General features: G+C 35.6%; 1 protein-coding gene across 1 annotated transcript in view; it reads left to right on the forward strand.

The window, feature by feature from the left end:
* The window catches only part of PTGFRN (prostaglandin F2 receptor inhibitor), a 102,603-nt gene that overhangs the window by 40,716 nt on the left and 38,403 nt on the right, over positions 1-23,484 (forward strand). Inside the window, exons 4-5 of the mRNA XM_032220340.1 lie at positions 1,414-1,797; positions 7,201-7,626. Coding sequence (XP_032076231.1) covers positions 1,414-1,797; positions 7,201-7,626 — 810 coding nt within the window. The remainder of the gene's footprint in view (positions 1-1,413; positions 1,798-7,200; positions 7,627-23,484) is intronic.

The following is a 23,484-nucleotide window of genomic DNA, read 5'->3' on the forward strand; positions in this document are numbered from 1 at the left end:
TGGACATATGCACAGAAAACTATTGTAATATTTTAAATATAACAGAACATTTATAATCTGAAGTATAGGTTTGATTTAATAATGTTTGCAAAATTTGCATTCCCTTTTTGAGATTTTTCAGGTGCCTGCAAAAGTTTTAGATACACTGATAAAATTAAATGTTTCTTGAATCACTGAATGAATAGAAATTGATACAGCTTCTGCATGGTACAAAGGCAAACACAACATTTTTTATGCAACTTGGAATGCATGCTTAGTATTTGTATGCAGTTTTTTTTACAGATTAAAACCAAAACAAAGAATATAACAGGTGCAAAAGCCTGAACACCTTTGTAGAAATAACATGCACAATATGTTTGAACCTCTCCTCAGATTTTCAATAATATTCACATCTGAGGACTATACCTTTTTTTATGTCAGTACTTTTATGGTTGATTTTAGATCATTGTTTTATGCAATAGTAAACCACTTTTTGGTGTTAATTTTTTCATTGATTGAGAAATATCAGGCTCTAAGATATGTTGGTATTTAATTGAATCAGTTGAATTATTTATATCTACACAATATTTCATCAATTGCAAAACCAACCTCTCATGGTTAACAGTTGGCAAGGTGGCTCTTTAGTATTTTATCCTCCCCCCCCACATGAATTTCTTGTGTTATGGTAATCACTTTTTGTTTTATCGGGCTGTTTCAGGGTCATTGAAAATTGAATACTCTAGACAAATTACTTTTGTTATGAAGCTAGAGGAAAGGTTTCCTTCTGATATTTCTTCTTTGTGAGTTATCGTTGTATAAGCTAGGCTGTATGGTGGTTCCATAATCCATTGTCAGCTGTCCTTTTTTGGCAATCTATTTGCAGTGACATGTATGTTCCATTTTGTTGATATGGCTAGTTTTGGAGAAGCTCAAAAAGAGATTTTTCTTGGTTTTCAAGGACCATATTTGCGGATGTCAAACATCAAAGGAGACTTGTGAAAAAGTGACTGAATTTACAGTATGTAATTTAATAAAGTATCAGCTGATGAAAAGACATCTAACAAGTAGCTTACATTTAAAATGTCTTTAAGTTGGATTACTTTTGTATTTCAGCTGAAAAATATTTATGTTGGAGTATCAGAGCATAAGAGAAAAAATGGTGCCATTAATTGCAAGAAAACTGAAGCTGTAATGTATATTTGCATAGACTTATTATACAAGTAGAAACCAGTTGAACCTGATAGATTAGTGCTTTAACTGTGTTACTCAGCAATACACATGTTTGCCCATGAATACTAATGTATATGCAGCCAATTATATGCACTTGTACAAGTTGACAGGGACACAATTGGTGAACTACAAGACAAGTAACACTTGGAAGTTAACAATAATCCTTGATCTTGTTTCCTTAATCTCCTGCTCCCAATTCTGCAGCTTTAGATGTGTTCATCACCAGAAGCAATATATCTGTGATGGAACGAGAATCTCTTGAACTTACCTGCAACATCACAACAGACAGAAGTGGTATTTTCCAAACAGAAATCACATGGTACTTCAATGAATCTCCAGATGGCACCATGGCAGAGGCTCAGGTTTTGCTGAATGCTGATCGTGATTTAGTAATTAGTGATTCCACCTTTATCAGCCCCAACCATGTAGATCGAAGTAATTACAACCTGTTGATGCGTGATGTTGGCACTGAAAACTCTGGTTACTACTACTGTCAAGCAGCTCTGTGGGTGCCACAACACAATGGCAGCTGGCACAAGGTAGCAGAGAAGATATCAGTACCAGTCACTGTGGAAGTGGTGACATTGGGTGAGTAATTGGATATGAAGGTAAACAAACTTTTGAATTAAGCTGAGCTGGTGGTTATGCGGGCAGTTTCTTATGTGCAGTTTTCTTGCCATTTGCAAATTTTGTGGGCAATTATGACCCGGTTATTACTTGATTTTGATGAGAATGAAACATTTGAAGGAATCAGCTGGCCAACCATTAAGTTACAATAATGGTAACTTCTTTTTTATGTTTCACAATATAAAAAAGAGAAAGGCCATTCAGTGGTAACAATATTTTTCCTAAGATTTAGACTGAAAAAAGGTTGTTCATTTCAAAAATATGGATGTTTTGACAAATATTTGGAGATAAATACCTTTGCTTTGCTTGTATCTGATTGGTTATGTCTATTTTGATTAGGTATTGGGTTTTTTTAATGAATGTTATGAGGAATTATGGGTTTTGGTGCATTATGGTTTTCTCTTTTGATCTTGAGAACTGCAAAGAGATATCAGTTGGGAGATGTTAGATGGGAGACTTAAAAATAATCAATTGTAATAATGTTTTAAACTACTGAATTTTCCTATCAGTTCATGTTCACTTAAGCAACACTTAAGCATTGCTATGATATAAAAGCAGAACATCTAAATTACATTTTCAGTTTCACAGATCAGATCTCAACTGGTTCAGGCAATTGTTTGTCTTGAAAATTTCCTTCTAACTTGCTTATTTTATCTTTGGATAATGAAACATAGTGTAAGAAGAAATAGATATTATTTTTCAAATTTATGCTTCAATTAATGTTTTCATCTTAGAATGAAATTGCAACATTTTAATGCAAATAAAAATGCAAATAAAAATGCAAAATAAACTAGCATTATAATACAATAATATATTATAATGTATCTAATAGGTTTATGATTAGTAAAACGAAAATGAGTTAAACAACTATCAGCTATTTAAATTTTATTTCTGCCTTTTTTCTTTCCTTAATATATGTTGTTTTCTTTCTTTTTTTTAAAAACATTTTATTTATTTCATTTTCATTTTCATTTTATACAATCACTTATATACTGTGCGTAACAAAAAACAAAAAAAAGGGAAAAAATCCACCATAAAAAAAAACAAAAAAAAAACCCAACATGACACTTCAATCCCCCATACACCCTTTCTTCTCCCCCTCCAACTTTCATTTCTCCCCTCCAGCATTCCCCTCTTCTACTTCCCTTCCCCCTCAGACATCTCCCCCTCCCTCCATCTCACCCTCCTTACATTCCCCTCTCGCTCCCTCTTTACTTCTCCCTCTTCTTTCCCTCTTCTCCTCACTTTGGTGTATCCCTACAATTAATCTATTCAGTTTATTTTTTAGAAAATAAAAGAGAAAAAGAAAAAAAAGAAAAACGAGCCGCAGTATACAAGTGAATTCTTATTGTTCTAAGAATTGAAACTGTAATTCCACCCTCCCCCCTCCCCCCTATAATCCCCCCTCCCTAACCCCCTTACGGCTTCCCAGGTCGCATACCCGGCATAGTTCTTTAACAAGCACTTGAGTATAATAAAGCCAGCTAACTTTAAAGTTAAAAAAATAAAAGAAAAACAAAAAAAAAGGGAATAGTAAAAAATAGAAAAGAAAAAAACACACACAGAAAAAAAAAAAGAAAGATCAATAAACCCACTACATTAACACAGCTTCCCATCATCTGTAAATCTTAAACAATGTAGCTCATTCCAAATTTCGGTTATTTTACTACTTGCAGGGTTTCAAACTGTGTTAGAGCCAGGTAAGTTAATCAATTAGGATTCCCCAACTAAAAGTCTCATTGCTTTATCTATCTATTCAGACCTTTAATTTATCTCTTTTTTATCCAAATATCCAAACCTTTCTATAAAACCATTAAACTCAAGTACTTCTTTCATTTTTCATTTCCAACACCTCCCATTCTATCCTTACCCACATCCACATGTAAATTTTTTTACCTTCCACCCTGCCTTTATCCATATCCACATATATATTTTATCCGCGTCCATTGCTCCTCACATATTTACTCCACCTTCCTGGAGACTCTCTGACTAATCTTTCTTAACCTTATATTGAAATAGCAACTGATACAAACATCAGCTTGCATTCTAGCCCCGAGTAGTCTTGTTAAGCTTTCGCTACCCTTCCCTCTCCCACGCGCCTCCCAACTCCGTTCGTCCCAGACCACAACTCAAAAAGATCGCGATCTCCGCTCTCCTCGCCTAGGAAAATAATTCATGCGCAATTTGAGTTAGAGTTCAAACAAATCTTATATACAATATGTGTCCACAATCAGCAACGCTTCTTTCAGTCTCCATGTCTCATCGTCGATATACAACTTTTCCATTTTATCCCAGGCAGAAATCATAAAGTTTTAAGAACATCGCTAAGTCTTTATTCTTTACTCTTCTGCCCTTCCGGAAGAGGAAAGCAACACCCTCCGCCTTGTAGCCACGTGTCTCGCTGCTTGTCTTCTCCTTCTCCTTGTCTCTCTCCAGGTCCGGATGAATCAGGAAGTCCCGCCTTCAGGGTCTTGTAATAAAATTCTCGGGCTTCACAGACAGAATTAATGCGGTGTTTTTGATTGCCAAATGTAACTGTAATGCCAGCTGGGACTTCCCATTTGTATGGAATCAGAGAATTTCTGAGTTCTTCAGTTAAGAAAATGTAATCTCTCCTTGCTCTTAATATTTGAGATGGTATCTCTTTAAAAACAATCAAGTCCTGTCCATCAATTCTCAACCTCTTGTTGTAAAGCTTCTGTATTATCACATTTCTGGATTCCCTTGTGGTAAAGTATATAATTATGTCCCTCGGAAGCTGTCGCTGTTTTGCTACCCACGAATTCTGGCGGTAAATTTTTTGAATCTGCCAATCAAAGTTAAGTCCCGGACTTCCCACCGAGCGGCTAAGAGCCTCAAAGAAGATCTGTTTCAAATTCTCCTGTTCGTTTTCACACAGTCCTCTAACTCTTATTGCGAAGGCAGTCTTATTATAATTTATCATGACAAGTTGCTTTTGAGCATTTTCAATTTCCTGTTGTAACGTTTGAATTTTGGATGTCAAATTAAAATTAGTTTCTTCCAAAAGTTCCAATTTATCCTCCGTTTCAGCAATATAATCTGTCATGACTGTCATTACTCCGATCATATCCTCCTTTGCTTGAGCAATTTTAGCATCAAATTGATCATATAAATCCGATATCAGTTGATTAATTTCCTGTCTGAAATTATTAAGCGTTTTGAGAAGAAATTCTTGTGTTAACAAATCTCCAGTGGAGGACGTAGGAGGCAAGGGTAGCGGCTTCATAGCAGTTTTTTGAGATATGTTATTAGGGAAGCACTTCTGCTTAGATTTGGGAGCCATTCCAGAATAAAAATAAAAATAAAAGACAAGCAATCAGGCTAGCCAAGAATCAAAGTCTCTGCTCCCCTCAGTTAATCTTTTAACAGTTAATACGGAGAAGCCTTCAGGAGAGTAGGGCTGACTAAGTACGTCACATCAAGCACAAAAGCTATAAGATCGCCATCTTGTGACGCAGCTAGAAAAGGGAGCCTTTTGCAAAGTTGAAGCTGGTATTTTAGATAGTAATAAAAGAAATTCCTCAGGAATGGTCCCCGCCCGGATTAATTTTTAAATAGCTTAGCTTTGTCCTGGGGGGGGGGGCACACTGCCTAGGGCTGCAAAAAAGGCAGCTGCGGAGAACTGGCTGGAGTAAAAGCTCAGCTAATGTTGAACCTCTTCTCCATTCACAGCAAAAAAAAAAAAGCTATGAATTACAAAGAGATCCTAACAACTGACCTTCTCCCTGCCCCTTTCTGCCAGAAAGGGGAGATATCTATAGATCTTATAAGATATACAGACCAGAACCCTGAGAGGAGCTCCGTTGAGCTCCCGACGGCGGCAGCTCCTCCCCCCGAAGCCCAATATATGTTGTTTTCTTATACTTCTTTAATTGTAAGCTTCCTATCACTGTGTAGTCAGGTGACCTTAAAACTAAAATTATAAATAAAATTTGAAAAAGATCCATAAATGAAAACAACCCAATTCCCTTCTTTTTTATATAAATGGAGGTAAAAGAACACATTATTTTTCTCGTAAGGCATATTTCACAACTAAATACAAGAGAACCTAGAGGTTGTAATATGAAGACTGTGAATTCTTAAAATAGAGGGAAATCACTGTCTTGCTAATAGTTGGAGAAATAGGGTGTTTCGGGCAGCAATTGTCTGCATTTTAATAGTGCAAAGAAAAAGAACAACTTCCTCTGGAAGTCCGCTGGCTTTTGTGCAGCACAGAGGAAAGATGGACCATTTCTTGTGTGCTGCTGGCTAGTCCTGCATGCTAGGCTAGGCAGATTTAAAGAAGGAAGAACAACTGTTTTCCAATAAAGTTCCATTTCTGATATTATCTTGTAGTCTCCCTACTCTCAAGTTGGGTTAAACAGGAGACTTCTATTCTGCTTTTGAAAAGTTGCTCATAGCCAGTGGGAGCTTCTGCTTCTTTATATTACAATTATTACTTGGGTTTAGGTGAAGGTAAAGGATAAAGCTATTTTTAATGACCTTGTATTGCCTGGGGGAATAAAGTGGGAGAGGATTCTCATCATCAGAGATACATAAATTGTATCCAAATTTCATCAGCAGCCTCCTGCTCTTTCTTGATAGAAGTTTGAGAGCTTGGCAGGGTATTAATTCATTGAACTGTCAGCAAGGCTGTTCTTTGACAGTTGACAGAGTGCAGGAATGAGGCTTATCCAGCAAGCTTTTATTCTTTCCTTCTAAATCCTCAGTCAGAGAGTCAGTGTCAAGAGCAGAGCTGGAACACAATTCTCAAAGTCAAAAATTTACCTAGCAATCCACTTCTATAGACCTTGCAAATATTTGTGGAGTTGGCTAAAACTTCATTTCTCTACAACTTTATTCTCATTCTTATCAGAGCAGAAAACAGTTATTCATGTGATCAAAATTTATATGCTTGGTAACTGGTTCATAGTTATGACCATTGCTGTGACCCAAGATCTTTTGCAACCTTTTGACAAGCAAAGTCAACGGGGAAGCGAGATTCACTTAACAACCGAGTTACTAACTTATTAACTACAGTGATTTACTTAACAACTGTGACAAGAAAGGTAAAATGGGGCAGAACTCACTTAACAAATGCCTCACGTAACACCAGAAATTTTGTTCTCAGTTGTGGTCCTAAGTCAAGGACTAGCTGTAATTCCATGAAGAATCAGACATACTAAGCTGATTGTACAATCCAAATCATTGGATTGGTGAAACACGACTGGTAAAATACTAAAGAAGCTTTGCAATTTAAAATCATGATATATGTGAAAATATAATCTATATTCGCTATTCGTTCTGTTTCATACTTTTAATGGTTACTTTGGCTTTCTTTCTATTTTCCCAAAACCTACACAGAACCAAATTACTATGTGTTTTTGAATGCTTCTAAAACACCCCTGTTTGCTGAGGATCCCACAGAGCTTGAATGTAGGATCATGGAGGTACAGAACACCGAGACAAATGTTCATTTCACTGTGTCCTGGTACTATAGGATGCCCACACGCAGTGACGAAGTGGTAGAATATGAACTTCTGGCCACTATGGATGCAGACTGGACACTAGTACTTGGGGAGAAAAGCAAACAACGTGCTCAGAATGGGGAAATAATTTTCTCTAAACCAAAGGTAGACACCTTCCGCTTACGAATCCAATGGACTTCTGAAACAGATAGAGGAGAATATTATTGTGTAATTTCATCATGGAGCAGACAACGCAACAACAGCTGGATAAAGATCAAGGATGTGGCTTCTATGCCTATAAGCATTTTATGGTCTACACAAGGTAGGATTTCTCAATTCTGACTTTAAATGTGTGGGTTAGGGTTGGTGCAAATTGATGATGATTCAATACCTTTATAGGTATTTCCAAAAGAAAAAAAAAGGTTTTTGATAAGTTGTACATGCATTTCCCACAGCCAACTTTGAAATGAAGAAAGCAAAATAGCCAAATGTACAAATGACCAGCCGGATGACATTTATTATGAATAATAATAAATAGCTACCAGTATAAGGTTAAGATACTTTTATTAGGAAAGGAAATATATGTATTGCAAGTTTTGTTTCTTTAAACATCTTGCCAAGAAGCAGCCTGAAGTATTTCTAAGGAGAATGTGTACTCGAGAGGACATAATGGCCTTGAGGTAATTCTTGTGTCCTTAGTGTAACAAAGAATGGGAAAAGACAATGAAGCATGTTCTTTTTAGATATCAAAAGGCATGACTCATTCAGAAGACTGAATGCATAGGATGAAGCTTTGTAGCTTTTTAAACACTGACAAAATAGTGATAATCTAAAGCCTTGTTGATAATGTTTTTAAAAAATTATAATGTATCCAGTTGTAATTCTCTGAAATCTCTCAAGACTCTCAACTGTTTTTCTTCAAAAGACTAATACGGACATTTGCCTTCAACTTTTAAAACATTAAATTTAAATTGTGAAAAATCTGAAAATGAAGTTTTAAATTTAAGAACTAGAATGAATTTAATTTTGTTGCACACTCTAAAAGACTTGAGAAATAAAATTCCTCTTCCCAGCACCAAAATTATAACTTAGTCCCTGTTATGTGATTGGCCTTATTTCAGCTGATCTGATAAAATGTTAACTGAGTTCACTGAAAAAAGCCATAATGTTTTCCAGGTAGTCTTGTTGAATATACAACTTACAAGTCATTTTTTCCTTCAGATTAGTTACAGTCTTCTCATTAAAAAATATATCAAAAGACTATATTTTTATTCAATAGTCTCTGATTTCCCTCTGTAATCACCTATGCTAATAACATAAGGATAAGACTTTAAGAGAGTTGACACTAAATTAAACAATATAATAATCCAATTTAAAGCAGCTCACATTTTAATGCAATTGGATAGTCAGCAACTGAAAAGAAGATGTGGATATTTCTTTAGTGTATTGATTTAAAAATATTCTAGAGCTCCCTGATCTACCAGTTCCTTGTTCTTTGCTGCAATTCTTGGCTCTACTTTTGCGGAGATGCTGTCAGTCCACTATTCTTCTCCTCTAAGCCTAGTGTTAAAAAGCTGTGCAGATTTATTTTATTGTCATCTATGGTGTAGTTGAAACTTTCGAGAAACCAGTATTGTCTTTTGCAATGTTTTTGACAATTTACAATTTAGATTGCTGAATTTTTTCATCTCACTTCAAGGCATCTGGCTTTGATCAACTTACAGTACTATATTTCCTTAGTATGTTAGTATATTTTCTTAACAGAGAATAAAACATGATCATTTTTTCAGTTCAGCCGAGTTGCCATGCAAACAGACAATACACAGAAGTATGTTTCACAAGCATGAATTAAGACCATATATAATGCTAGCAATGTACATTTCTTCTTCTATAGATTGAGCATGAGGAACCTTTTAAAACTAGAACCTAAAGCAGTGATTGAGATCCATTGCTCCTTATTCCTAGTATTTTGATAATCAGTGGTAGTGAGAATCTGTGCCTAATCATTTTGAAAATACTTCTGGAGATTTGGAGAGAGAAAACAGTTATGGTGTGGAAAGAGACTAATTTCAGAAGTTGGATATTATCCATTTCACATACTACATCCAGGTTTTAGATGTACATAAATTAACTTAATCACTCATTTGTCATTAATTGATAATAAAAAATGTTTTTAAGGGGTTGGATATAACTTTCAAAGCTGCTAGATGTCCCAATTTGTGTTCTTCTGACAGGAAATAAAAATAGTAACCTAATAACCAGAAAAGTACAAGAAATGTTATGGTCTTTTCATTGAGTTCTGCATACTTTCCAATCCTCATGGATATTTTTCTCTTTTCTATGACATTGGTTATATGTGTGCTGGAGGAGCTTCATTCATGGAGTCCTTATGGGGAAAAGATTGCCTTTCTTAGTTAGAAACAACCTTATCATATGTTAGTTGGTGTTTAGCAGTGGAAGATGCTAAGGCTCCCTTTGTGGAAGGAGTTTTTTCTCTCTCTCTAATAAATCATGAATGTTTAGAATGTAGCATTCTAGAACACCATGACTGATTTTAGCTGTTTAACAGTCTACTGTACTTTGATGTTTACCAGAATCCACTAATCAGAATCTTTTAAAAAGACACACAGGAAAATCAACAGATCTAAGTTCAAGAATATCAATTCCATTCAGTCTCGGTATCTATAATTTCTACTTTCAGAGGTATTTATTAAACAGTTTTGTTGATAAACAACAGTCTTCTGAAAATCATATCTAATTCTCCAAGTGTGTCCAGATATGCTTTCCATCTGCCTTTGTTTTTAGACTAAGGGTGGGCAGAGATAGATCAATAACTAGTGATAAATTCCTATTTAATGCCTGACTAACAAATGGTTCATAAAAATAGGAGCTTTATACTGGATTCTGTTGTGTTTTTATGGCACAGGCAATCATCCACATGTCCCAGTTTGTCATCTCGTTCTTTGAGTAAGGAGTTTTACCTCAATTTTCAAAAGAATAGGTTGTCCCAATTTTGAAATGCAGTTTTTCAGTAAAATATGCCTTTTTATTTTTTCCAATCATATCACTTTGGATTGTGTATCACATCTTAAGAGTAAGCCTGAGGCAAGGACTGCATTATTATTGCTCTTACAATGTATTTTGAGAGTATTTTTTATCCTGAAAAAATGGAATAACAAATAGTGTTTAATAAGAAGTCAGAGCAGTTGTATTTAGACCGCAATAAAATTTGAAAAGGAAAAGAAAAACAACAGTTTATAACTACATTTCCGGTTTTTAGTAATTACCCATTACCCCAAAATAGAAGATTAGGATAAAGCTGTGCATCACAAATTATTTTTGGATGTATATTGTTCAGAAGCAGCAGCTGAGTGGTATATTTCCTGTTACATAGTAATTCAAAACGTGCTTAAAGTATTGCAATGTATTCGTATATCCAAGTGAACATAACAATCCAATATAAAACAAAATATTTATTGATACTTACACATTTTAATCCCCCTTCCTCTCCAGGTATGTGCCTTAGAAATTCTCCAACAGAAAAATTACAATAGGGAGGATCCTTGCCTTTCATAGAAAATGATGATCTTTCTGTTATTTTTTGCCATTGGCATCAACCAGGTGGCAGAAGTCCAGTGACATGAAAAGAGGTGGTAGGGAGAAGACATACTACATGAAAGGATCTGAGATTTCCCTCAGTTAGCCTATCTCAACTTGTTATTAACTGGAAAATTCTTGGGCAAAGCCAGTATCATAATCTAATATACACTACTGACTTTTCTTGGGCAAGCGGACTAAGTGAAGTTTCCCTACAGTCCATGATGGAAGCCTCTTATCTAATCTGTCTTGTGTGATTCATACTCTGGTAGACAAAGCAGGTATAAGTTCCAGTATAGGCTCAAGCCAACTGAATGTTGCTTCCTTTGAGACTTTAACATGCAAACACAGTACTGTTGTTTTGTAATGCAATTTCAAGGACCTCTTTCTTTTGAAGCTTTACACAAAGAAAGTGCTTTTCTTTTGGAGGTTAGGGATGCTCACCTATTCTCTCCTCTATGAAAATTTCCAGGTGCTAAGAAATATCCCAGATTAATCAAAGCAGTAGAAAACCCATCACTAGTACAGGTACGTCTCGATTTAGGACTACAGTTGAACCCAGAATATAAATTGTAAGATTGTAAATAACCTAAATCACAATTACATGAGTGAGAGATACTGCAACAGCTGTAACTTTGGGCACTGGTCAGTAAGTTCCTTTGTTCACTGCTATTGTAATTTTGAATGGTCATTGAATGAATGGTTGTTAAATGAGGACTATCTGTACTGCTCTTTTACTGCATTACACTCCTTCCAATTAAAAAAACAAAGTACTGTTTAACACAGTGATATACATGTTGTTTTAAAAAATTGATAAAAGATACTAAAGTAATTAAATTGGAATACCCTGAATCTCCCTGAATATTCCAGGATTTGAAGGAATTTCCGTGAATTGCAGGAATGGAACCAATAACCTGAAGTATGCCACCCCTATTATAATTCTTCAAAAAAAATTTTTTTGCCACAGAGCTGAAGTTTGATTCGCTGTCGAAATATCTATCTGACAAGCATTGCTATCTTCTCTTGTCTCCTGTTGATATTCATGTATACTAGTGTATGGTAGTTTTATTTCTGAAGCCTAAAGAGTCAAATGCTGGATGATTTCTGTATATAATTTAAATGGTTAAATTTGAGGTGTTTGCTACAATACTTCACTGTAGAAATCACTTTGCGCTTATAGTATAGATGATAATACAAAACCTCAAAGTTTGTGACACAAAGGGAGAGACTTGATCTCAGTGAGTTTTTTCATCTCTAAGAACATATAACACTTCTTTATACCCAGAAGCTAAATATTTGAAGAAAAGACTTCAGCGCCTGGGTGGTATTGCTAGAAAATGACATGTTGAACCCACAAGTTCTACAATGTGAGAAAGTGCCCAAATACGGTTAATGAAATTAATTCTTAAATTCGAAGTTATGTAATAGTACTTATCGGTTTTAGGATTTTCCTCTCCTTTGCTTAATATTGTCTTTTATAAACTTGCATGTTTCAGTAGCAATTCCTCAATATGTCATGTTGTAAAGTGATTACAGGCAATCTAATCTGAACCAGTTACATTATCTGTGCTTTCAGAGAATATATTGAGAATCCTGAAGAAACTGAGAGAGTGGGTCTTAATGTTTAAAAAGACTTAAAGGCAGCTAGTTAAAATGCAAATCTTGACTAAACTATTCTCATTTAATCTGAAGATTTGCATCTTGAATGAACTAATTCTGAAACTTATCTGATTTTATGCTTCAGTGCAGGCTTTTAAACACGTTAGCAATGGTACTTGAATTTTTGAGACATTGCATGTGGATATCTGCCTGGTTGTATTCAGAATGACTGTAAAAGAATGACCAAAATCACAATCTGCAAGCTTTTGAGTTCCTCGGAATTTTTTATGAGGAAAAATTGGGGACAAGAAAGAAACGAACAAAAAAAATCTAAGGACCTAAGTTACGTAGAACTTTACATGTAATGTCACTAGCATCTGGAACTGCTCCCAGAAGATTACTAAAACCCATGCAGTTACCAGAATTCTGCAACTTGATGTAGAGCATGTTACAGAAATCTAAATGAGAAGTGAAAATATCATCACTGGATATCAATAAGCTTCAAAAAAAAGGCTGTTCTGGTAACCCATTAGGCCATGCAAAAGCTTTTGGCCATAAGTTCAGCCTGTTCTTCCATCAACTCCATTAAAAGCTCCATATTGTTTTCATACTGTTTATGGAGAGCACAATCCTATTTAGAGTTAAGAGGCCTTAATCTGAAACTCAGGGGCTTCTCAATCATAAGGTCTATCTTGCTAGAACAGGGGTCCTCAAACTTTTTGAACAGGGGACCGATTCACGGTCCCTCACACTGTTGGGTGGGCATGGCTAGCTGGTCATGTGACTGGGTGGGCGTGGCCAATTTAGCAGTCCATTTTGCCATTGTCCTTGCTGTATTTGCTCAACCCAAGGAATCTATTTACTTAATACCCCCCCCCAAGGGAAAAAGAGCACAAACTTTCTTGCTACTTGCCTAACTTTGTTACAACAGCAGCTTCAGGCTCCTTAAAGTAGGCCATTAAAAAATAATAAAACAAAGAGATTTCCTTCAAAATAACTCCTAATCATATGTTTCAGATGACCACACAATAAACCAGACTGAGAACTGCACCAATTAAGACTGCAACTAAAAACCCCAAGATGGGCATTGAGAGATATTGGAACAGAGGTGAGTTCCTACTGGTTCAGACTGGTTCGCCTGAGTAGGTAGTAACTCAGCCTGCCATGCCCCTGAACTGTTTCGCTCCGCGGCGCCATAGGCGCTGGCATCTTGATTTTTGCTTCTATGCATGCGCAGAACCATTTTTTAGGACTGTGCATGTGCTCATAGCACGCATCAGGTGCACGCTCATGCACGCTATGTCCCTGAGCAAACTGGCAGTAGCAGCAGCCAGTATCCATCTCTGCATTGGAAGCAGGTGGAAGAAGATGAGACTCAACACACACACATACACAGCCTCCAATGGTGAATTAAAAAGTATCTCAGACTGTTGGAGGCCGTTTGAAAATAGTTTGAAAAAAAATGAACAAATTTCTATGAACACTGCACATATCTTCATTTGTAGTGCAAAAAACATGAAATAATACAATATTTAAAATGAAGAACAATTTTAACCAACATAAATATACTACTAATTCAATGGGAAATGTGGGCCTGCTTATTTGAGATTACAGAGCTAAAGGTCTTTTAAGCATGGAGGAGAATTCACAAACTGATTTGCTTTTTGCCACATTTGGGCATCTGTACATTCACACATGAATAGCTACCAAAATTATTCAACAAAAAATTTGGTGGATGTATTTTATATATGGGAAGTATCAAAGCAGTGGGTGAATTCTCCTTCAGGCATTATATTGCGGTTGCATTTGAATTAGTGTTAGCCAACTTTAGCTGATTTTGAAAAAGCTTGGAGCCATGGAGACATGTTCCCCATCCACCCACCCATTTTTAAAGGGCTTTTTTTCACAGGGATGTGAAAAACATCTGAAAGGTTATTTTTAAAGATTTTTAATGACTTTTAAAGACCTTTAATGCACTACTTTACAAGCTGGCAGCTGCTTTGCAAACCAGCACCATTCCCTCTCCTACTCACCCAATGGCCCTGGATCACATGGCTGTTTGCTAACATCTGAAAGGCTGTTTTTAAAAACTTGTAAAGACTTTTAAAGCACTACTTTACAAGCTGGCAGTTGCTTTTCATCCCACCACTCCATGGGCCGGATACCTTGTATTGGTGGGCCGTAGTTTGAAGATCCCTGTGCTAGAACCTAGCCTAAATTTGTGTCACTCTGTCCATACCCTAACAGAACTTTGATCACATGTCCTGCTCAGCCCAAGATGGCACTGTAAACTGGTAATCCACTGTTAAAAGATGAATTCTCTTTCTGAATTAACTTGGTTTCATGTAATGTTGTACAACAGATTACTCAAGGCTTAACATCTCTATTACTGATCTGGTACTGCCATTCAGGAAAGAGAACCATTTCCATTTTCTTCCTGTCTTAGCAGATGGTCCAGAAGAGTGGCATGATCTAAGATAGTGAGGTCTGCTAAGAGATCTAATAGAAAGAAGGGACTGGGCAAATCTTGGAGTAAGCTTGTAGCTGTATTAAAACTGAGGAATATGTAGTTACCAAAAAGCTAAAGAAACACAAACACATCAGGTGTTGAGATTAAATGACAATTATAGGATTTGGAAAGAATGAACTTTCCCCCCTTGTTTTTATATGGATGTAATGTGTTATGTTTTATTCTTGTTTGACATATAAGTGAATAGACATAAAAATACATACATACATACAGTTATTAAAGTTTTTTTCAGGATAGTGTAGGATAAAGAATAGTAGAGCTATTTGGTTAAGATAAAGCTGATTAAATACTTTACATAAATAATAAATTAGAAGCAATGATTAAAGGAAATGAAAAAAAGCATAATCAGTAGCAAGTTAGATGGATTCAATTATAGTATTGATAGTACACAGTTGGAAGGCTTGAAAAACTAAGTTAGTACAGATTATCCTGGAGAAAATCTATGTCAGCACCAACTTGATGGATAATGACCATTGGCAGAAGCAAAGGTTCTTGAGACACTGACCTGCCTTGCAGGTGAGAAAGTTTTATGACTTTATGATTAGAAGCACTTTTTAAATTTAGTTTAGCCAAATTTGCGAATACCTTCGTGCTAGAGTAAAACTTGACATAAAAAATATTTGCACATATTTGCATGTCCTGTGAGCAGCTCTATAATCTAATCAATTGAGAATTTTGGCTCTGACCTCCTTTAAATAACTTCAAAGCATTATTCAAATTCTTATCAGTCTTGCAAGCTTTAAGCTCTGCTGTGTTTTCAGAATAATGAATGAGTCAAGATGTCAAGATGATATGAACAGCGAAGCACTACTATAAGCTGCTTTGCTGTGTGATCTGGTTGTTTTCTTTTCTTCTTTTTTTAAAAGAAAACATTGAATTTTTATTTAAACATGTTATTTTTATTAGCCAACCTGAACTCTTATGAAGAAAAAGTTTGTTTTTTTCTCATAAGAGCTCAATTTAATAAAAATAAAGTATTTTTTAAAGGGAGAAGAATATTTCAAGCTGTATTTAATCTTAATAAGCCAGAATTGCTTTTTGCATTTTGTTTTGTTTTGAAGCTTTAAGGTTGTTAAAAATGGTTTTCCATATATGAAAAATACAACCTGTTTTGGATAAATGAAATTAAAAATTAGATTAAATCAAAATGTTTCTGATCCTTCCTACATGAAGGGAAGTGAACATTGTATATTGCATTCCATCAGAAGCATTCTGTGTGCAAAATAATGTGCCACAGGACTCCTGCATTTAAAGTTTGGATAGCTGCAATGAGCTAGACATGATGTTGCCTGGAACAGTGCAGGAAATTTGGAAACTTTTAATTGTTTTAAAATATGGTAATCCATATATCAGTGAAGGACAGTTTCATGTAGCATGTGGTCTGTGCTTACTACACTGATTACCAGTAAATTTCCAGTTGTAATCAAAGGACTGGGTTTTTTAATCTGTACTGCTCTATTTAGCTTAGTACCAATGTGTTTACAAGACAGTCTTTCTCAAGTTATCCAAGTGCTGCCATCTTTTTTTAATTGTTTCTCAGGTATATGAGATGAATCAGGCTTCCGACTTTTATGCTATATTAGATTCCATTTGGTAATTATGCTGGTTAATTTTTGCTTTATCTTGATTTTAGGTTATTACAATGTTTTACTTCACAGCTATCGGCACTTCTTATTTTTCTCTTAACTAAATCAGCTAAGGGATAAAAGCTTTTATGTAGCTGAAAAGTGAGAATAATGGGCACTGCTGTTACAGGAGAAAAAAAGACTAATGTTTGAATACTGTAATATAATGTTCAAGACACATTTGCCTGCTTACCAGCTTATAAAAAAAGCTGTTTTTCCCATTTAAAAAAATCTGGTTTTCTTTGTGAAAAGCACACATTTGGGCACAAAACCACACACACACACCGTGTTTCCCTGGAAATAAGACCCTGTCTTATTCTTTTTCCATCAAAAAAGGCACCAGGTCTTATTTTAGGTGGGATGTTGTCCACTGATTGACCTCACTTGCGTGCAGTGCCCCCAGCCTCCTTTTCACTGTCAGAGGCCTTTAGGAACTTCTTCGGCTTCGGATAGTTGCAGCCAGGCCTTACACACCTAGGCCCATTTCTTCTGCAGCCACCAAGACTTTTCTGAAGGTCTCTGTGACAGCTCCTGATCGATCTGGAGCTCTGTTATTACCTACAGAGGCCTTCAGGAAAGTCTTGGAGGCTGCAGAAAAAGAAATGGGCTGAGGTGTGCGAGCCTGGCTGCAACTATCCAAAGGTAAGTAGTACCACCCCCCCATCCCCATACTAGCTTAATTTCTTTTTTTAAAAAAATTATTTTCAAAACAAACATACAAATTCTCCTTCTTTACATACTGTACAAAGTGTATCAGTTGGCTACAAAAGGCTTTTGTGCATCTCTTCCACCGTCATCAAATATAATTCATATTAATTCTAATATCTCAACTCAATTTTTATTTAACTATACCTATTATCACTGAATTTAGCTAGTTTTAAATTATACTCTTCCATCTATCAACCTGTATCTCTCCAACAGCAAAACTATCTTATGTCTTCTGCCATTTGTGGATCCAGACCTCCAAACATTCTCTTAAACAAAACTGTATGGACTCTTCTTAGCAACTCCTTGTTTATAGTATCTCTCATGTAATATTGACACCCTCCTTCTGTTTCCTTTTTCAGCTTGTCTTTAATTATCAGCAGTGTTATCAAATATTTTGCAAATAGTATTTCATAGTCCATAAATTCTTTAATGCTTTCTTCTTCTTCTATGTCCTGTCTTTTGAAATAAATATTCTCTCCATTTAATTTTTCTTCCAATATTCCACTCCTTCGTCCCTCAGAAATAAACCAATTGCCACGAATATCAACAGGCTCAATCTCTTTATATTCATCTTCCATTTCAATTTTTTGAATTTCAATCTTCTTATTTTGTGTTTGAAGAACATGCTCAGTTTTTTCATCACATTTTGTTGCCAAATGCACCAAATATTCCAATTTTCTCTCAATTATTTCCTCTGTATCCAACACCCTCTGCAGCGCTAAGAGTACTCCTTGGAGAAAATACAAAGACCCTATGGACACCACAGGCCCTGTGGACACCATGTTCATCCGTGGTTGTATTTTTTCTTAAACACTCAGCAAGACCGAAACACTCACTCGCAAACTCTCTATAAGCGAAAACAAACTTCAAAGAGACAGCTGTAAAATCTTATCAGATCTTAAGCCAAACAGCCAAGCAATAAAAGCTTAGAATGTCAAAGTCAAAACAATCCATCTGTAGCTTACAGAGAGTCACAAAGAAATGTTAGAAGAATAATCCATCCATTTGAAAAGGTTTTGCTTAGAATCAATCCATGTAAATAGCATTTAAAAAGTAAGATAACCACTGTCCAGAACCATTACAAAAATCAAATTCGCCGCTAAGTTCTTCTATTCTTTGATTTAAATTAGTTTTTAGATTTTATACGCAGTCCATTTTTTAAAAAAACAATAAAAGTTTCTCACCAGCTAGAAACACTTTCTCTTTCCACATCGTTCCATTCTGTTCTGTTCTGAGGCTGCCCTGACTTTGTCAGTCTTGCCAGACTGGAATTTTTATTACCAGCAGAAGACTTTCCCTTGCTTTTCTCAGAAATTTTGCGATATCCCCGAGATCAGCAAGATGTAATCTTCCTGTTTACCATCTCTTCAGGATGATTTAGGTCCGTTGGAATCCCCCAGCAATAAAAGTGTCGACTGCGATCTCAGAGCTTTGAGATCGCACATTGTCTCGTCACAGCTTCGGCCCCTCCCTCCCCACACTAGCTTAATTTTTACCAGTGCACCATGGAATGGACGGGGTCACACACACACAGTCACACACATGCTCAGAATATTTAGCTATCATCAAGTTTTATCTTCACCAGCCATTTCTCTAATGTGTGTAGTGCCAAAACTTTGCATCTTTGTGTATGCAATATTCTCACTCTGACTTTTTCAAAATAAGTTCCAGCTGTTTATCCATCACTCCCCAAAGAAAAACCTCTATTAATGATATATTCATCTTTAAAACCTTTGAATCAGTATGTATTTGAAATCCTCCCCAAAAATAGTTCTTTCATTCTCCAAAGGAGAATTCTTGGAAGGAATCTCAGCTGTGTGTCAGGGGGAAGCAGCTTGCAATCTTCTCTGCCCCATTGACTTTCTGGGGAAGCCAACAGAGAATATTGCAAGTGGTGGTCACATGATTGGGGGTGGGATCTTGGCAATCAGTCATAAGTTGCCAAGCACCCAGATCATGATATGTGACTGTGAGGGCATAATATTTTTCAATGGCCTGAAATGCATTATGGGCCACAAAGCATCCATTCTCTGAGTATTGCAATTCCAGTCTATTGTTAAACAGTTTTAAATTGAAAACTACTTGTAATTATCCTCATTCACAGCCATTAAACTTACTGATGAGAAGATAGATATTACATGACAAATTACCCTAAAAAATGAACTCAGAAGATATTTACATGGAAGAAATTAGTTTTTCTAATATACAGTATTGGTAATTATTTTAACTAAATATTCAATATTTAGCATTGGCTAAAATGCTGCAGCCCAAAATGCTTTCACTTCTCCAAATAATAACTTACTTAAGATTTTGAGACTTGAAAGCATATACCAGTTACTTTTAGACTATTTGAACATTCAGAAACATAAGCATTATGCAAAAAGAAATCTTCATTTCTTAATCTCTTTAGTATAATTAAGCCATTTAATGGATACTTCGTATTGGTAGTATATGTCACAAATGTGCTTATAAAGATAATAATGATCTTAGTTCACATTTACATCTCTCACTGTAGCAGGAAATTAACATTTTATATATGTATGTATGTATGTATGTATGTATGCATGCATGCATGCATGCATGTATGTATGTATATAGTTGTATTTGCAACAGTAAAAAAAAAAAATTGGGTTTCTGCCTGGATGGACTCTTGTGACGAGCCGAAGGACAGAGAATGGAAGTAGTGATCTTCCTATATATATTAGATTTTACAACCCCCGGTATGCCCAAATATGGGAGGAAGATCACTACTTCCATTCTCTGTCCTTCGGCTCGTCACAAGATACCATCCAGGCAGAAACCCAATATTTTTACTGTTGCTTTTTGTTGAAAATACAACATATATATTTATTTATTTATTTATTTTATTATTTATTTATTTATATTTATTTATTTATATTTATTTATTTATATTTATTTATATTATTTATTTATCAGCACAAATAAAACACAAATATAACAAAGGCAACAGTAAAAATATTGGGTTTCTGTCGTGATGGACTCTTGTGACGAGCCGATTGACAGATGATGGAAGCAGTTAGCTTCCTCCCATAATTGGGGCTTACCAGGGGTTGTGACACTAAATATATACCTTCTTCCCTGGCTTCAGCTGATAAGGAGGAGACCTGTGGCATAATGGCTAAGACGTTTGCCTAAGATGCAATACAGCACAGGTTCGAATCCCAGTAAGGGTATGGCTAGCTGATGAGCTGATGAGAGCTAAATAGTTTGAAATAGATCTATACTAGTCTCCCTTTATTTATTTATCAGCACAAATAAAACACACACACACACACACACACACACACACACACACACACACATATATATATATATATATATATATATATATATATATATATGCACATACATACATACATACACACACACACACACACACACACATACATACATATTCATTCATTCATTCATAGATTTTCACGGGTGGAGGTATGCTGGTCTTGTTGCATAATACCATTAAAGGTAGAAGAAATCGAAACATATATTGATTGATATATGCTACCTTCTCAAGCAATTCTAGGCGGCTTACATAAAAACCCAAGAAAACTCATAAAAATACATCACATAAATAAACATTAGTACAAATATTTATTGCTTTCTCATTGACCTTCTCATTGACCTTCTTATCCAAACACCTTCTTATCCAAACACCTTCCAAACGAAAGCTATCTTTTAACAGTTTTCTAAATGAAAGTGTGGGTCCAATCTTATCAAAGAAGGAATGCTCTTCTATGACTCAGAAAGTTATCCTTATTCCAAATTTTCAAATTTTTTGCAATGTAGGCCAAGTAGGCCAGGCATCTTTTTTATTTTTACAAATACATATGCACACACACACACACACACACACACACACACACACACTCTACATATACACAAATACATAAACATATATGTAGGCCAGACAAAATCTATTTGAAGATGTCCTCAGGGGGGCCAATCATCTCTGACTTGAATAGGGCCCAGAAACAGTTTGCAGAAGCTGTATAGCAAGCAATACAGCTTCTGCAGATAAAACTGTTCTGTTATCGATATACTCAACAAAGTGTAATATAATTCTCCTCTCCACTTGACAGTGAAACCCCAGAATGAAAAGAGCCTGAAAAATCACATTCTGTCTAGACATATTTTATTTTTTTCATGAAACCAGATGCACTTGCAACAACCTTTACAAGTAACTTCACAACATTGTTTCATTGCAGAATTTAATTATAATGATAATGATATTTAGGAACTCTCCCTAATAGGTTTCTCATTATTATACATAATTGTAAATCTATGCTATTAGAACTAAGTACAATAAAATACTTTTCATTTAACTATCAACACTTCTTAATGTTAGTTTATAGGATATTTTTCAGCGTTTTGCCTTGCTAATGTATAATTGGATATATAAAATCAACACTGAGCAAGTAAAAGCTGTGCAAACAGTTTAGAGCCTGCTAAAGAGTTTAATAGCTTAAATTGCCTGCAGTTTTGTTAAGTCTATTTGTTTTTATTATAAAAACAGACAAGGACATTTCATATAGAAAGGATATGAAGGAATATTCTTACTTAAATGAGTACTTAGAATATTGAAATAAGAAATGTGCTTGTAATAACAATGTTTTAAAGTTTAGGGCTTTGAATACATGCACTTTTATAATAGTTTATTTTTTGGTTTTTAGAAAGATAGGAACAGCAGCATAACAAAAATAATAACAACAACAAAAAGTGAGGACAGAAGCCTCATAACAGCACAGAGAACAGCAAATTTAATGGTTACTTAAACTAAAAGATGTAGTGATTGCTACAACAATGTAGATAATATATAAGTGTTTGGAGTAATTGACTCATTTAATCGAAAATAAAAATAAATATCTTTTTTCTAGCCTGATATTTATCCAAAATGTGGTATTATAATTCTTGTTATTCCAGCCAATGTGGTATTTGTATCATGTTGGCTAGGAGTGCTAGAAACTGCAATCAAGTACATCTTAAGGTCTTGCAACTTTAGTAGAGCTAACTTACGCTATTCTTCAATTCATTTAAGCTTCTGTTCAGTGATAGGCTTCAAAAATTTTAAGCTGTTCTCTGCCCAGTTGCTGGATGGCCCTGGCCATAGGCAGTGGGCATTGCCTAGTTGGGTTCCTGAACCATGGTGGGGTATTTTTGCCCTCCCAGGTCTCTGGATGTGGTTTTTTTTTAGTCTCCGGGAGGGCAAAAATTGTCTCCCCAGGCTCTGGAGGCTCCCTAGAAGCCCAAAACGGACCAGTTTTCAGCCTTCTCAAACTTTTGGTAGGCCCGTTGTTTGTCCTCTCCAAGCCTCCACACGTGCCCTGCACTTACTTGAATCCAAAAGAGGCCACTTGGAGACTCCTGGGATGGGCAGGGCGGGTTTGGCAGAGCCAGACAAGAGTGGCATTTGGGGATTCTCTAAACTGTACAGAATCTTAGCTAGAGGTTCTCCCGAACCCCTGTGAGCCCTAGCAGCCCACCCTGCTTCTATTATCATATCCCATCATTTTTAACAACTTTAAGTCTAGTATGTACTAGGTTACTTTTGCAAAGGTACAGTTCAATGCATTTCCATCATAAATCCTTCTGGGAAGATTGCAGGATATACATCTTTTACAAAGAATTTGTCCCTGTGACATTATTACCCCTTTACTGATTGTTTTCAACCATACCATTTAAGCCATGCATATGTATATTTTATTTTATCAATTCTAGGCCCAATGTGATTCTGGCAGTAGGCAAATTTTTACAAGCCACGTTTAGAGTAAGGACTAAACACAATAAGACTATTGTTGAACTATTTTATGAGACTTGTTTCCTATGGGATATCAAACATATATGCTCTTTTCTTTCTTTGTTATTATGTTTGCTCTTGGCTCCTTTTTAATAACGTTTCAGTCAATCAGTTAGTTGTTGGTTGTCCCTTTTTCTAACCCTTTATGTTTTCTAACCCTATATTTTTTAAAATTGATATCAGAGCCATGCTAACACTGAGGCTCAATCATATCCTCTGGCTAATATAGGAGCTAGCCTTTGTTTAGGTTTTAGCTAGTTGAAGTGCATAACTTATTTTCTTGGGCTGTGGTTTTATTTCCTAGATAGT

Source organism: Thamnophis elegans, chromosome 6, assembly GCF_009769535.1.
Source record: "Thamnophis elegans isolate rThaEle1 chromosome 6, rThaEle1.pri, whole genome shotgun sequence".
Taxonomy (NCBI): domain Eukaryota; kingdom Metazoa; phylum Chordata; class Lepidosauria; order Squamata; family Colubridae; genus Thamnophis; species Thamnophis elegans.